At 37.3% G+C, this 17,994-nt stretch overlaps 1 protein-coding gene across 1 annotated transcript in view; it reads right to left on the bottom strand.

The window, feature by feature from the left end:
* Nucleotides 1-17,994, bottom strand: part of FBN2 (fibrillin 2) — a 219,281-nt gene that overhangs the window by 142,610 nt on the left and 58,677 nt on the right. The window contains exons 6-7 of the mRNA XM_047778547.1: nt 16,558-16,755; nt 8,963-9,088 (exon numbers count right to left, since the gene is read on the bottom strand). Coding sequence (XP_047634503.1) covers nt 8,963-9,088; nt 16,558-16,755 — 324 coding nt within the window. The remainder of the gene's footprint in view (nt 1-8,962; nt 9,089-16,557; nt 16,756-17,994) is intronic.

The following is a 17,994-nucleotide window of genomic DNA, read 5'->3' on the forward strand; positions in this document are numbered from 1 at the left end:
GGAGCAAAGATCCTGGCATTTGGGCCTCAAACCTTGAACTACTGGCCCCTATGCTCTATTCTCTCTCCAGATAAACTTTCTGAATCATACATGAACCAAACCAGCATTTCTCTCTACAATTTTCCTCTTGTTACTAAAACAAAAACTTAAAAAATAACTTTGTTATAAAAGTTAAAACGTGATCTGAATATTCCTAAATTGAATTCAAAACCTAGATCAGATGCTAAAGGGTGTCTTTTTGTTACATAGTTTTCTTTTGGAATATGTATTTTTCACAGACCTGGTGTTTGCAATGATGTTCCCCACTGGGCCTCAAAGAACTCTTTCTCCCTCAGGCTTTCATGGAAAACCCATGTGTGCAGCTTGCCGTGTAAACCATTTTGTTTAGGTTGAAAGTAAGGGAGAGATGTCACTTCAGTAACTCCCAGTCAGAATGGCCATCATTAGTAAGTCCACAAATAACAAATACTGGAGGGGGTGTGGAGAAAAGGGAACCCTCCTGCACTGTTGATGGGCATGTCAACTGGTACGACCACTATGGAGAACAATATGGTGGTACCTTAGAAAACTATACATAGAACTACCTTATGACCCAGCAACCCCAACTCTTGGGCATATATCCGGACAAAACTTTCCTTAAAAAAGACACATGCACCTGCATGTTCATTACAGCACTATTCACAATAGCCGAGATGGAAACAACCCCAATTTTCCATCAACAGATGATTGGATTAGGAAGATGTGGTATATATACACAATGGAATACTACTCAGCCATAAAAAAGAATGAAATAATGCCATTTGCAGTAACATGGATGGAACTAGAGACTCTCATACTGAGCAAAGTAAGTCAGAAAGAGAAAGACAAGTACCATATGGTATCACTTATATCTGGAATCTAGCATATGGCACAAATGAACCTTCCCACAGAAAAGAAAATCATGGACTTAGAGAACAGACTTGTGGTTGCCAAGGGGGAGGGGTAGGAGTGGGATGGATTGAGAGCTTGGGGTTAATAGATGCAAACTATTGCCTTTGGAATGGATTAGAAATGAGATCCTGCTTTGTAGCCCTGGGAACTATGTCTAGTCACTTATGACAGAGCATGATAATGTGAGAAAATAGAATGTGTACACGTGTAACTGGGTCACCATGCTGTACAGTAGGAAAAAAATTGTATTTGGGAAATAACAATTAAAAAAAGAAAAAGTAACTCCCTATGAAGCAGTGCTGTGAGTGGACTAAGACTGTCAAGGTAGTGCCCAAGTTACTTAAATGCATGCACATTAATAGCAGAAGTCATTTGTGGGAAGAAACTAAGAGTTTAGATTGGAAACTTCTCATAAATACACTAGGAAGCAATATGTGCTAATTTTGCCTCTAATGTTAGCTCCGGGTGCTGTTTGGCTGCTGCTCTAGCTCCTCTCATTCTCCCTTGCTGGCCTCAGCTTCTTGGGTATGACATTTCCATTCATAAGATACATTGGGGGCTTCAAAAATGTCAAGCCTGTAAACTGCACTGCTAACCTGGTTCCTGGCCAGTATGTCCTTCATAAATGATTTATAAAAGCATAAATGCTTCAGATTTACATTTTAGATTTTAACTCTTAACATACATGCTCCAAATTTTTCAGCTACTCCAAGCGAAATGCATCATGAAGAGCAGATTCCTTAGTGCAAATAACTTTTCCTATCAATTAATTTGATTACAAATTACTGTCTATCTTATATGGGGAAAGAGATGAAAATACAGTGACCCTGCTGGATGTCATTTTTGCTTAGCACACATAGGAAACCATGGCAAAATGAGACAAGTTTATTCTCAAAGCTAGAGTCCATTAAAGTTACCATTATTATCCTATGTTAAAAAATTCATTTTGCTTCTAAGGGAGAGGGTATGGCTGGAAAGGGGAAGGCTGGGAGCTAAGGTCGGGTTAGCTTAGGAAGACAAGCATTAGCAAACTATGCCATTGTGTTGGCATTGCCCAGAAATAATCCTGTTCCCAAGGAGGAGTTTAGGTTGTTACAGGCTTCATCACTTTTAAAAATATGCCTTAAAAATAAGCTTGAATATTGAAGGCTGTAGCCAGGATAACGCTGTACTTAAGAGTAGGTAAAGTTTCCTCAGCTAGGATAATAGAAGCAATTGAAGTGTCCATCAACATATAATGGATAAAGAAGATATGACATACATATATGGAATATTATATGGATGTATATATATATAATGGAATATTAATCACAAAAAGAAAATTTCTGCCATTTGCAACAACTTGGATGGACTTAGAAATATTATCCCTAGCAAAATTAGTTAGAGAAAGACCAATACTGAATGTTTTCACTTATATGTGGAATCTAAAAAATAAATCAAATGTATAGAGCAAAAGAGAAACAGAAACAGACTCAGATATAGAGAAAAAATTTGTGGTTATCATTGGGGAGAGGGAAGGGGCAATATAGGGTAGGGGATTAAGATATACAAACTACTATGTATAAAGCAGAAAAGCAACAAGTATATACTGTACAACACAGGGAAATATGGCCATTATTTTGTAATCACTTTTTAAGTTGAGTATAATCTATAAAAATATTGAATCACGATGCTGTACACCTAAAACTAGCATAATATAGTGAACCGATTATACTTCGATTGAAAAAGATGGGTAGTGCTTAATGCTTTGGGGAAATGTAAATAAATTGTAAATTTGAAAATCCCCTCCCCCCAAAAAAGATACGGAAATGTAGATTCTTTGTTTCTCCTACATATCTTAATCTGTATCATGAGCCCAAAGCCTCATGGAAGAGACCTCAGGAGTAACCCAGAAGATGGAGTTTAGCCCTGACCACTTCCTCTTTTACAGTTCATTTACTTAGATTTCCGCCACCGACGCCCTTCTATGGATAAAGACAGAATTAATTCAGTTCCACTTATCCTTACTTTTGCTGTCCTTCACCTGCCATTTCAATTCTAAAACCACAGAGAATGGATTATTTTATTTAGCACAGTGGTATGCACCAAACTTTCATTTTAATAAATAGGAAATATAACAGAAATGCCAGAGCTGGTGTCAGAGTCACTGAAATGGGTCTGACTCTGGCCTTGCTGAGTTGCAGGGCACTACCACGTAACAGACTGCGAGTGTGTGCTGCGTGGTCACCCACCTTTGTTTGCTGAGAGCAAATGCTCTGGAATGAACCTGGCAGGTTGGAACCCTGACTCCACAGCTCCCTACCTTTAAACCTCACAAAAGTTACTTAGCCTCTCTGTGCCTCAATCTCTTTTTCTGTAAAGTGGGTTAATATCAGTAACCAATCTCACAGCACTACATTATGATTTAATAAGAAAACCCAGGTAGGGGAGTTCCCGTCGTGGCTCAGAGGCTAACGGATCCGACTAGGAACCGTGAGGTTGCGGGTTCGATTCTGAGCCTCGCTCAGTGGGTTGAGGATCCAGCGTTGCCGTGAGCTGTGGTATAGGCTCTGGCTGTGGCCAGCAGCTACAGCTATGACTGGACCCCTCGCCTGGGAACTACCATACGCCACGGGTGCAGCCCTAGAAAAGGCAAAAAGACAAAAAGACAGAAAAAAAAAAGATAGAGAAAGAAAACCCAGGTAAAGTGCTTCAAGTATAATCAAAAATACTAAATACTCCATCAATACTAGTTTTTATTAATATATTATTTTGGTGCATATTATCTGTGGGTCAACTCAGACAAAAAATAATTATAATGCAATGTACAAAATGTTGTGATAGAGGAATATCTTATTTGTTACGGGAGCAGAGAATAGGTTTGGGTTTAGCAGCCTGGACTTTCTTTTTTTTTTTTTTTTGTCTTTTGTTGTTGTTATTGTTGTTGCTATTTCTTGGGCCGCTCCCGCGGCATATGGAGGTTCCCAGGCTAGGGGTCGAATGGGAGCTGTAGCCACCGGCCTACGCCAGAGCCACAGCAACGCGGGATCCGAGCCGCGTCTGCAACCTACAGCACAGCTCACGGCAACGCCGGATCGTTAACCCACTGAGCAAGGGCAGGGACCGAACCCGCAACCTCATGGTTCCTAGTTGGATTCGTTAATCACTGCGCCACGACGGGAACTCCTGGACTTTCTTTTTTAAAGGAGAGGGGATTTGTTTTATCTATGGTGCTGTAAATTTCTTTTTAAAAAGATTTAAAAGATGGTAGTTTTGTGGGTTTTTTAAAATTAAAGACCTAAAAAGTTTTCCAACATTTACAATTCCTTTACTTGAATCTCAATTTTAATAGGTAGTTTTCCTTTTGGGAAAGAGTCAATGAGTTTATTTATTATTTATTTTAAAGTGAATACACTTTTGGTCCTATGAGTAAAAGCAAGTACTTTTCAGTTTAGCACAGACGTTTATTTTCCATGGTTTATCAAAGCAGAGTTGGAACAGCGGCTAAGGATACCGTGCCAAAAAGTTTCATGAGTTTCATGGGCATAAATAAATATATTTGTTGTCACACATCTCAAACAGCTAAATGCTATAGTAATGGAACAAAGCTGAGGACTCTTCAGAAAAATTGCAAACTACTATTTGACATGTAAAGAGCCACTGAAGGGAAACTTTCCATTACAATGATGCTGTTTTCCTGCCTTCCACTTAAGCCAGGAAAGAATAACTAGCTCAAGGAATGTCAGAGAAGGTATAGTCTGGAAGGAGGGATCATGCAAGGACATTTGGTACCTACTTGTGCTTTATCCAAGTGGACTGAAATTCAAAATAGCATATTGCACTACAGCAAAGAAAAATGTGGACAGTATTCTGATATACCATTTCATATTACATTGATGTGTTCTGCTTTTCTTCATCATTTAAACAGACATTTAGATGAGTGAATCTTTGAAGAGTAAATAACTAAAACAACTTTGTCTTTGAATGTGAAGAAATAGTGTACTTAACCAAAGAATGATTTTGCTCACTGCATGACAGAATTAGGGAAAGATTTTGTAGCCAAACTGGCCCAGGAGAAATAAGACAGGAATTTAGTAGACATGAGAGGTTTTATTGAATCTGGGATACTAACTTGGTGACTGGGGAAAATAATTGGTTCTTTTACACACACAAAAGACACATGCACACACAGAAAAACATATATTCCTTCTGCTTTGCCCTCAGATTTACAGCTTGGATAGTGGCCTGTATCAGAACATAAGAAAAAAAAAAAAAAGAATCCCACAAAGAATTCAAAAGAGAGTCTGCCTGATCAACGATGAAAAACAAAACAAGCCTCAATGATAGTGAGTCGTGAGTTTCAAATATTAAATTACGAGGTGAATATTCCCTCACCATTTTTTTTCAATTTTAGTATAACTTATGTTCAAATTCACACTTTCAGCACAAGACTTTTATGATAAGATTTTAGTTAATAAGACATTTCAATGAGCAAAAAGATCAGTTCTTTCTTTTAAATAGCAAAGGCCTCTGACCTCAGAAACCTTACCTGCAGGAGACCAAAGAGGGACAATAACACAAAAATCTAAAAATGCCAAGTTGCATTTACTGTTTATGCTCTTGGACTTTGAATCACAACTAGAATAAATAAGATTATTAAGAAAGTGAAAAAAAAAAGTCCAATGAAGGGACAGCACCCATGACAAAGATCATTGGCCTCTTTCCAAATACAATATCAACTCTGGCTCCATATTTTCCTTTCTTTTTGGACATTCAACCCCAGTCAAAGAAATTAACTTATTATATGTCCTGTTCCCAATAAATCATTGTAGCCTATATATACCAGGAACTGTTTCAGGCTCTGTAATACACCATGAAGTGAGACCAAGCTTTTGTCCTCAAGGATCTTACTCAAGTGCTGAAGTGGGATGGTCAATAAATACACACACACACAAAAATCAATAACACAATTTTTTAAAATTATTAAGCTGACTTTACAATTTCTTGTTAATGCTACCATAATTTCCCTAATCACAGACCCAAAGCTCTGGAATTATCTTTCATATTTCTGAACAGACCTAATAACTTACAAATTTAAAAAGATTTCTTTGGAGAATTTCATTGGCATATGAACAGAAATATACAATGTGCTATAAAGGAAATAGGAAGGGTATCATTCAAAAGCAAATCTTAAATACTGCTATATTTTATATCCATTGTAATTCACATAAAAATAAAAATATCTCAACCTTTGATAGTTGGTCAAAAGTAATTGCTATCACTATATTTTTATTCAGAACAAATACTAACTTTATGGCAACATTTTTATACTAACACGAAATAAATTATATCTACCCTGACTATAATTCAAAACCTATAATTGAGTATAGCAATAGTTTCAGTCTTTCCATACACAATATGCTGCCAATTACATTAAATAATGTTATATAAAGAAATACCAGTTGATCTTTTACATAAAGAAATAGTATGTCCCAAATACAAGTGATAACAGTCGCTTTTAAGACCTATCCAAATAAATATGACTTAGACACAAAATAGAGGCTTCATAAAGTCTTTAGTTTTCAAATTCTCATCACCATGTCTTCCAATTTTGCTGTTTCCCACTGATCCCAAACATGAAATCACACAATTTTTTCTGGGCACTGGTTAAATGGACTTGGCTGCCTGGGCAGGAAATAAGAAAAGAGACGACTGGATTCAGGGCTCTGGGTGGTGCCTACTTTACATCAAGAGCCCCCTTTCCTAAAAAACATAGACGAGTGTGAATAAAGGGCTGCACTGTCTTTCTCCCAACTCTGTCTTGGCTCTATATGTTGTTTTGACGAAACGGAGAAAAGGCTCGTTCCATTTTCAACTAAGAAGCAATACATTGTTGGATGATTAATGGAAATATCACAACCACTCTCATCGGTCAGTGGCTCTGCCTTCTCACCTAGAATCAAACACTGTCTTTGTTCCTAAGTCCACCACCCTTGGATCTAGTTTGGATATTATTCCAGAAATAAAAAGCAAAAGGAAGTGACAAAAGGTTGAGCAACAGAATCAACACCTCGAAGCAGGAGGGAAAATACACAAAAAGGAGCAAGGAAACAGCAGCGTAGTTACCCAGACGCCTTGCAGACCCCCAATTCTTTGGTCCAATTCCATGTTTCAGGCTCTGTAATACATATGCTACTTTTTTTTTTTTTTGTCTTTTTGCTATTTCTTGGGCCGCTCCCGCGGCATATGGAGGTTCCCAGGCTAGGGGTCGAATGGGAGCTGTAGCCACCGGCCTACGCCAGAGCCACAGCAACGCGGGATCCGAGCCGCGTCTGCAACCTACAGCACAGCTCACGGCAACGCCGGATCGTTAACCCACTGAGCAAGGGCAGGCACCGAACCCGAAACCTCATGGTTCCTAGTCGGATTCGTTAACCACTGCGTCATGACGGGAACTCCACATAAGCTACTTTTTGTCTAGTGAAACAGTTTCACTGTTCTTGTTTGGGACTATAGCTAAACTCTAGATTTGACTTTTTCCACTTTCTTGTCTACAGAGAGAGACCTAATTTTTATAAGCAAGCAACAAAAAAGAACCCCAAATACTGCCTTTTGGAAAGGGAAGGAACACAAAATTACATACATCGGAAGACGAGTTTAGGTATCGAAGGTAAACGGCCTAAATGAACTTATGATCACTTTTTTCACAGGAAGTAATTATGACACTTCCTTTTAGTTTATTAGCACTACCAAACTCAGTGTACTGAACTTGAAAAATGCTCCCACTTAAGACCCTCGTTGGCCTATGGAAGAGGTTCAGATTAATGAATTTTCCAGACATATTTTTCCACCTCAGATAAGCTAGACTGGCTAAAACAAATCTCTAGAACATTTTTTTGAACTCTGAATAGATGAGAATACTTATATAACAAAAGTGAGAAAAGATATATACTCTGTTGTTTTTAGAAAATAATTTTAGTTGAAATAAAGTGATACAATTATTGAAAAGATAAACATTATACTTCAATACTACCAGAAGCCTCAAAAGTTTCTAAATCTCCATGTTCGTTAAAGCTAGATATACTTGGAAGTTTCTTCTTCTTCTTTTTTTTAGGACTATACCAGCAGCATATGCAAGTTCCCAGGCTAGTAGTCAAAACGGAGCTGCAGCTGCTGGCCTACGTCACAGCCACAGCAACTCCGGATTCAAGCCACGTCTGCAACCTACACCACAGCTCACCGGCTCACCGCAATGCCGGATCCCTAACCCACTAAGCACTGAGCGAGGCCGGGGATCGAACCGGCATCCTCATGGATACTAGTCAAATTTGTTTCCGCTGAGCCACAAAGGGAACTCCATAAGCTTCTTGAATTTCATAACAATGATAAAGCTTTCAATGACAGATAAGTATAACAAGTGAATTTATTCTATGTGAGGAATGATGAATTTACATTTCAATATAATCCCAAACTCATATTCCATAAATTATTAGTGTTTTTTGCCTCTTTATTTGACTAAGATTACCTGTTGTTGTAATTTCCAAATCCTCCTTGAGTCAATTATGATTGCTTTTATTTTGGTTGCCAGTCAAAATTTGGTGGCCAGCCAAGCAGTATAATTCAATACAAAAAGGAAAATATTTATTTAAAATATATGACAGAGTACCAAACGAATGCATCATTTTACACCTGATACTGTATTTCACTTGAACTTCTCTTTACCCAATTTTAATGTCTGATATAATCTCACGAGTGAAATAGAAAACTACCTTATTAGGGAAAAAAACGTTACGTGGCTGGATTAGTCCCCTTCTCAAAACACAGGAACTGAGATAATAAACCAGGTGTAAAATGATAATTGACTCTTTTTCCAAATCAAACCCATTAAATACACAAGCAAGTACAAAACTACTCCAAGGTTATTCCTTCACTTTCATATTAAAATAAATAATTATAATTATGATCAAATTCTCCAAAATTCAAAACGAAGCCATGTTTCTCTTGGATTCAAAGTCAACATTTAAGACATGTCCGTCAAAAGAGTGACACTCACCTTCACATTTCTGAGTAGTTTCACTCTGCTTATGCCCGGCAGGACATTTGCATTCAAAAGAGCCCACTGTATTGATGCAGTTTCCTCCCTGGCATATCCCAGGAATAGCCTGGCATTCATCAACATCTGCAAGAAGGACGTATTTTCAATACACACAGCACTGACTTCCAGAGTAGCTATGTATCTATCCACACATATTTTAATGTGTAGAAGAAATTCACTCGTTCTCAAAAGAAAGGGGTGAGGGGAGTCAGGACCCCTTTGTATGCATATGTTTTTAATGGAATGTGTTCAAGATCTCATTTTGTTTGAGTTTTTTCTTCTAGAATTTTGTTGCGAAAGTCCACCCATATTGTTCTGTAGACAACCAAGCCCTTGCTTTGATTTGCTGCAGACCCCTTTTTAGGGTGCTCACTCTTTTGGTGACAGCTACGCAGCCCCCCTCCACTTTGTCCCACCCCAGGTGAACAAATGAATTCGTACTGTCAACCCCAAGATGATATGAAACTTAACTCCTACTTGAAAATCTGTACCCAAAGAAAACTTCACGCCTAAGTGGCTTTGTTTTTAAATTCTTGCGAATATTTAACAACAAACAATATTAGCTGTCCACAAATTCAGACAGTAATGAGAAGAGCCCATTTTATTGAGCTGGCAGCACCTTGAAAGCAAAGCCAGACAAAGACATCATGAAATCAAGAAAACACTATCTTTTTGAAACAGTCACACAAAATTATTAGCAAATCAACTTGAGGAATATATTAAAAGTTAACACATTATGACTAAGTGGAGTTCATCCCAAGAATTTAAGGCTGCTTCAACATTCAAACATAAATCAATTGATCATATTAGCAGATTAAGGAAGAGATTACATGATGAACTCATAAATGTGAAAAAAGCAATGACAAAATTCAACACTCATTCACCATTTAAAAATTCTCAGTAAACCAGAAATACAAGGGAATATCCTCAACTTGATAAAGGGGCTGTACAAAAAACTATAGCTAACACACTGTAGGAGACTGAGAAAAAATCCTATTACTTAGGGTTTCTGAATCATTCATGTTACTTCTATGTAAATTTGTATTAATTTCTGTGTAAAAGGTAATCATCATTAAAGATGAAGAAAAAATATAGAAAATTAAAGAGATAACCATTGACATAAGTTAGTAGTCTGTTCTTTTAGACTTCCACAATTTTAAGAGTGGCAGCCCTCTTCTTTAACAAGAATAAGCTCACACTACAGGTGTTGCTCTGCATCTTGCGTTTTCTCATTAAAAAATATTTTGTGGATGCATTTTATGTCAATATATATTGACTTACCCTATTATTTTTCCAAAAACCCACAAGTTTGGTGTATCTTCATGTATTGTTAGGAGATTTAAGCCTATGAAAGAGCTCAGCATTCTTATTATTTCTTCCTCACTCTTAACTATCTGTAAAACCAGTTGCAATAGTCCAAAGAATTTTTACCCTAAAATTAAAGTCAATTTCATTGTCTTATTAAAGGATATCTGATCCAAACAAAAGGCAACTAGAATGAAATATAACAAGAGGTTTATACCCTGAACAGTTTAATTTTCAACATTTCCAACTGCATTTTTTTAAGAATGTACTACATTTCCACCCTTATTACAGTGTGGTATAAAATATCCCTAGAAGCCTCTTTTCCTGGAAGATAAATCCGAGAAAGAATATCTTGGGATAAGCTGAAAAATGAAGCCAAACCAATAAATCCCTCAATACTATTCATAAAAACTTTGTCTACATATTTAGTAGAGTCAGTAATTTTTTCAAAGGAGAAAGCAAACTGACTTTACAGGGTTTATTTTGTCATTGCCTAAAAAGTACTTCCCTAGAAAAAATAAATAAAACCTTTAGTTTTGAAGTACCCTAGACTATGTAGCTCTACAGAATTAAATACTTTTAGGTAGATCAAGTCAGCCATTAAAATAAAAGAGAAAAATCTGAAGAAGGTTTCTAGAAATAACCAACATGAACCTAGAAATGCACACGAGTGCTCTCTCCAAAAAAAAAGAAGAAAGCAGTGCTCAGACCTCCAAGTTATGCAAGACTTTTCTACCGCTCCAAGTGCTAGCATAAGGAACTACTAAGTCTGATTAGTTTTCCATGGTTCAAATTATACAGACATGTTTCTGTTCCTCCCTTCAATTCAAGCACAAACTTATAACTTCTTTAAATGTTGGATAACTTCAAATCACACGTAAGGCTTTTACAAAATAGAGCCAAATCTTTCGAAACGTAAACTTTATGTAATCACTGCAATCTATGTCTATTAAGGTCATAAACAATGTAACAAAGCAATAGTAAGTCTAGTGTATGAACTCTTTTATTCTCCAACATCTCCAAATAAACTTGTCCTAAGAGATTCAGCTGATTTTATTATATAAATTAGTATTAGATGGTATGTTGTTTTTAGCTGACATTAAAATGTGAAAAAGTTATGTGCAGGGCCACAGGCATATAAAAATGGTTCACTTTATATCTGTGGGAACTGAGGACCAATTCCTAACAATATATTAATAGTGCATGACTGGTGCCTAATGGTATCTTTTTACCTGCAGGACTCTCAACGTGAAATAAAAAGAACAGAGCATGGTTCTGTCCCAGTCTTCCTTATCTCAACAAATGTCATCATCATTTATCCTGATGTCAAAGTCAGAAACCTAAGAGATAAACTCAGCATCGCCCTCTTAACTTGTCTCACGTCCTCCCGTCAGTAACAAGTGCTTACTTCCTAAACAGATCTCAAATCTTCGCCCTCTGCCTCTAGTCTGGTTTCATGCTCCATCATACATCGCCTGGCCTATTGCAGGAAACTTCTGATTTTTGTCTGTATGTTTCCACTCTGCACCGTTCCCCCCCGACCCCGAGTTGATTCTTTATAGAGCAACTAAAGTATTTTTTATCTAAATATAAAGCAAAGTCAGGAGTTTGTGAACACTGCACATGATTGGTTTTCTGGTCTGTGAGTTGCTCTAGAGAAGCTGGAGATAGTTAGGATACACCCTTTAAAAAAGATACTTCCTTATTCCGTCTCAGTGGGCCTGCAAGATTATCTTCTCTTTCTTAGTGAACCTGTATGCCTTCTAATTGTCCTCTGACGTTCCAACTTGTGATTTCCTCAACCTTCCCCTTTGTCACTGATTTTTTTCAGCTTTAGGTATGCTGGTATGCATAGATGCACTATTTTATTTGCCTTTCATTAGGTAAAGTTTCAAACCCTCCTTGAGTTTCTTTCTCAAGTACCACCAATGCACTACGTGGCTCACACTGTCTTTGCTGAACACTCCTCTGAGCACCTGTTAAGAACCACCTTATTTATGATTTCTTGAGATAAAAAAGTATATGAATTTTGTGGTTATTGGGTAATTCTTCTATGAAGCATGTTCTGTGGGCTTTTCCTTATATTCCCTTTTCTCTCTTTTTTCAGTTTTTATACACAAGCCCTTTCTTAAAATGGGACTGTTTGGTGCTGAAGCAAGAGTGGGGAGAGGCAAGAGGAAGAGGTTGGTTTGAAAACCTCTATATAGGGAATGCTGCCTGAAGCAGCATCTGCTTTTTTTTTTTTTAAAGGGCCACACCTGTGGCATATGGAATTTCCCAGGATAGGGGTCGAATAATTGGAGCTGCAGCTGCCAGCCTACACCGCCGCTCATGGCCACGCTGGATGCCACACTCCTACAACTGAGGACTAGCCGTGCCTGCCTGATTTCAGCTAAGATTCAGCTTCTCTCCATGATTCCTGTGTAGTCTGAGTAACAGAATTAAATATTTCTGAACATTAATTCCGTGACACACACTAATACTTGCTTTGCAGGAACTGATTTAGGGTCTGTACTGCTGTTTCTTTAAGTCCCTGTCCTGTGTCCTAGCTAGGTCCTGACTCTGTCACAAAGGTCAGAACTGCCATGCCTCTCACATGGCTTGGAAGAGAGCAGAAGCCCAGCATTAGTCTATTAATATTGCCTCTGATAAAGCAAAAGAAGGATTTAAATGAGCACATTTCTTCTGCTGTATTTCTAGTTCTGAAATGTCTGAAATAGTTTAAAAGCCTAATTTCTAAAAATCAAGTAACATAAATTAATAGTCATGCAAATGTCAATACATTTAAAAATTTTTTAAATATACACTGATTATCTGAAAATCTAAAAGATCCACAGTCAAGTATTAATCTAAAATAAAATATCCTTCTAAACAGAGTGAACTGAAGACGGTAAAGATTTTAAAAGAACTTCTTTGTGTTAAAAAAAAAATACAACATATGCATGTGACGGTTTATGACATATTTATTTAAAATTTGCAAACATTCTTGGGAAAGGGCTTAATGTAACTTTTTATACCTTTCATACACTCACTTTATGCTAGCTTGAGTTTGAAGGCCTATGAGAGCAACTTTGGTCCTTTACTGTTTAATAAAAGGAAAAATATATAAGATTAAATGTGGATTAGTCTTAGGCATAAGGGCTGGAACCGAAATGCTCTCAGAACGGGAAGAGTCAAGAGTCCTTAGGATTGACCTCAAAGCACCTGAGGAAGGTATACTCTTCTGAAACTGCTTATTTAAATCCAGAGGTCTTGACAGCAACAGTCAAAAGTTTAAAAATCTACTAGTTTCCTCACCGTTTAATTTTTTAAAAGTATCATCTTAATTTTCCATTGGCCCTCGTTTTCCACAGTTATTTATTGTTTATTGCCAGATCATATTTATTCCTTCTTAAGCCATAGAGAAATAATTTACTAACTGCATCAGCTACCGGATAATATTATGTTTAAAACTTCAGAAGTGTCCTCCCTCAGCTAATATAAACCATGTTTTAGAACCAATATTATGCTATTTACAGTTATCATTTATGCAGCTGGAATTTATTTTTAACTCTATAAAAATTTTCAATTACTCTATTAAAAAAGATCACTATTGTAAAAAAAAGTATGATATGTATATATCACGTTTTATTATCGTGTTCTTTCATGCCCTATTATCTTCCAAATTAATTTGGCAGAGTATTTGGGAAACAGTCTAGAAATTTAAAGGGAAAAATGAAATCATAGTAAGATGTGGTCTTAAAATAGCCTGAACTGAGGGTCGGTTTTATTTAATTGAGAACTTTCTTACGATGCCATGATTCTGAAATAAAGCAGAACTTTTAAAACTTGCTTTTCCAGACATTTTAACCATGTGGCAAATTTCATTTTGCTCCTGTTGCTGTATTAATCCATTATATTTTAAGGCAAATGGAGCCTAAAACTTATCCTTGTTGCATAAACAAAACCCAATAAACAAGACTTCAGACATTACTAAATCCTGAAGGACATTCAGGAAGTTTGAAATCAGATCACACATTTTTCACAATGTCCTCAGAAAAACTAGGCCTCTCTGACAAAGTATCAAGGTTAAAAAAAAAAGCCTAAGTACAAATATAGAAAATGAGGAGAGTCACTAAGAGTTTTTACAACCTGGACTATTTCTATGAAACAGTATTTTGGGGAAGTATTTTAACTTCAATTTCATTTATTAATTCAAAAGATATCTACTGAGTATCTACTGCATGTTAGACACTGTTTTAAATGCCTCACAGACATTAGTGAATACATCAGATTTCTCCCCAAATGGAGCTTACTGTTGTAGCTGGGGGACAGTAAAAGCGATAAAGACAAAAAACAAGCAAATGTATGAGAAGGGGATAAGCACTATAGAATAAACAAAAAGTATTATGTAAAAATCTACTCAGTATTAACCTAGTAGATCTATACAGAATTTTCTCTTTAATAGTAATCTACATAAATAAGTTATGCAGTAATCTTTATCTAATCTGGGAACTCTAGGTAGTACAATAAGTATTATATACTATACAGTGTAGTATATCTTCTATAGAAAAAAACTATTGCTTTATCAGGAAACTCTAGTCCTATCATTAGTCATATCAACCATTTGGAATTTTATTACCCATATAAATAACAGATTAAAAATGACATTTAACCCCATCTTCCTATTGGTTGTGAGAGACAAAACACTCACACAACCATTCTAAATCCACAGGTGACAAAGCTTTTATATGCAGTTAAATATAAAGCTGCTCATCTGTTGAGTCACATGGTCATCTCTTGGATATCCAGAAGTTCTGATCCAAAAAGTGCAGTTACAGACCATTTTTTAAAACTATCTTTTATAAAACTACAAAACTAACAAAAATCTTGGGAGGCCACTATCACAGATACATTTTTACCAAATTATGCAGTGCACTCGTATTTGATTATTCAGTACCCTGAGGTTATATACAGGCTCCCCAAATTTGTTCTCATTGGAGTTTTAGGATGCTTACCTGGCTTTCTGCAGTAACTATTTCCATGGGCTGAAGAGGTAACACTTATACCTCTGATACTGGTTACTAACATAACTTGAAAGATTTCTGATCTAGCTTTGTATATGACTTAATTATAACAAATAAACCTGAGGTCCATGTCTTACATATGAGTAATATCACTTCTGTGAATAATACAGAAGTAATTTTCCACTTTTCTGTAATCCTACTGCCATCTAAAAACTCATTACAGCACTCTGTCCCAAGTTCTAAAAATGGGTTTAATCTACCTGATATCAAAGAAGTTGCCAAAAAAGGGTAAGAATCATGGTGGCTGAAAAATTAATTAAAGTAATCATTCAGTAAATATATAACAATTTCAGCTATGTGGGTTAAAATTGATGGCTGTAGGCTCCTTGGAGTCCCAGTCTAGCCCTGATACATAAAATGTGTGTCAGGATGTGGCTGGGAAGATTGATTGCCTGGAGCCAAGATGGTAACAGAATGTAAGCTCAGGAGTAACTGCAGTCATGGACAGAGGTCATACTTTGTCTCTGAAGACATTATTAGTAGCAATACTGGGCAGATCATTTCTCCCTGTCACCTGGGTTCAAGTTCTGATATTTTGATATTGGAAAGAGAGAAAAAATGTGTTATGTGAGTATTTACGGAATAAATGCATAGTTTGAGGAGCTGTAGTGGTGATTGTGCAGTCCCATCTGGATGAAGACATGGAATGTCTTACCCTTTGACTGTATTAAATATTTTAAATTGTATTTTTAAGCTTTTCCCTAGTTTTTCATATCTTTCTTCTCCATTTGTGTCAAGAACTGCAAAACAACTACTAGGTGGCTAAAAGGTAAGCCATCTCTAGTTTGAGAACAATGCACTATAAGCTCATGCAAATGTCACTAACTTTAGAAAGACCTTACATTTTGTAAGAACCAATGCCTTTAGGTTATCTTCAAAAAACGAATGCGATGGATAGAAGGCGAGATATGTGATAAAGAAAATAAACCAAACTGTCAACTGTAGAATCTTACATGATGGGTATACGAATGTTTATTATGTAATTCTTTGAAATTTTCATGTCTGAAAAACTTGATAATAAAATCTTGAGAAGGAAAACAAAGATAAGCCATCTCAGGTCACACCTCTTGGGAACAGTACCGGGTGAAAGGTTTCCATCCTCCGTGGCAGATCCCCCCAGGGTGGTGAAAGGAGTCCAGACGTGTGTGTGTGACTGTGCACACAGGCTGAGGGCTAACTCACCTTGGCAAGCCCCAGTGCGGATGTTGGGGATGAAACCCCGACGGCAGGGCTGAGGCTGGGCAGGGCACATCTCACAGGGGTGGCCCCAGGCCCGTCCAATGGTGGCACAGCACAGAGTCTTGGTGCAGACAATGCCTGTCAGCTGCCCTTGGCACATCTGGTTGTTGACCTGAGTGAAACATGGGCCTGTCCTGTAATCTGGAATGCGGGAGAAGAGAGAAAGGCAGGTTTTAGGATCACACACCAATCTGACACCAGGACCTCCAAATACATAAAACAGACTGCTTCTTCCGATCAAAATGTAGAACAACAAAAGGCCAAAGGGTTTCATTTTGAAAATTCATAATTTTTCAGTAATGAGAAGTACATTATGAGACTTCAATGTATTCTACCCTAGACATTGTAAACGGGTGGCTCAAGGGCTGTGTCTGGGACACAGATGTGCTTTCTTGGCCTGCATAATGTTTTAAAAAGAATTTAACCGAGTAGCCAACATTTTTAAATTGGGAAATTCTGCATGAAATTTATATTTCTGGCTTTTCTTAAAAAGTTGGAAGTTCTGGCCACGCTAGCCCTGTCACCCTGCATGACAGTGGTAGAGTGAGGCGTGTCCCTTAGAACACCACAGCCCAGCCACCTCTTGCTCCAGCACTCCCCTCTCATCCACAGGGATGCCCCATCCGTGCCCTGATGACACCTGCTTTCAGGACTTCCCTTCACCTAGCAAAACGTCTTCCCTGACTAGGTGGTCAAGAGTTCAGAAAACCAAACCAAACCAATGAAGACATCTCCTTCCATATCACGCATACATCTGGGCAGTCTAGACTGTCTATAATCATTTAGTTCTAACAATTTGATTTCTGTTTCCTTGTCAATCTGTTTAGTCTATGGGCAGCTCAGCTAGAAAGGCAGTACAAATAAAGCCCAAGGTGGGGGCGTCTTTCCAAGATAATACTATAGGATCTCTGTTTTCTAGAAGATGGTTGTAGCATTGGCCAGCTCTGTTACGATGATAAAAATGTTAGCAAAGCTGTTAATATATGTCACATATGACATGTAGGCAGACTCTTCTAGGAATATTGAGGGCAGTCTATTATGATCCTTGCATCTCCAAGTGGTTTATGGACCCGCAACATATGCATCACTTGGGAGCTGGTTAGAAGCGCAGACAGACCGCATCCCAGACTCAGTGAACTAGAAACTGCCCTTAGCAAGATATTCAGGGGATCCATACACACCTTAAAAGTTAAGAAGGATGGATCTAGACTACAAGAAACTTGAAAGGTAGGCATTTCTACTATGTCGCTCTTCCTGCTATAATTTACTTAAATGGACCATCAAGATGATCAAGAACAAATATATATATTTGTTCTTTTAAGCAGAACTGAATCATTAAGGAGTTTTTAATTTGTTGCTTGTGTTTTGAAAGGCACAGGA

Source organism: Phacochoerus africanus, chromosome 4, assembly GCF_016906955.1.
Source record: "Phacochoerus africanus isolate WHEZ1 chromosome 4, ROS_Pafr_v1, whole genome shotgun sequence".
In the NCBI taxonomy this organism is placed as follows: domain Eukaryota; kingdom Metazoa; phylum Chordata; class Mammalia; order Artiodactyla; family Suidae; genus Phacochoerus; species Phacochoerus africanus.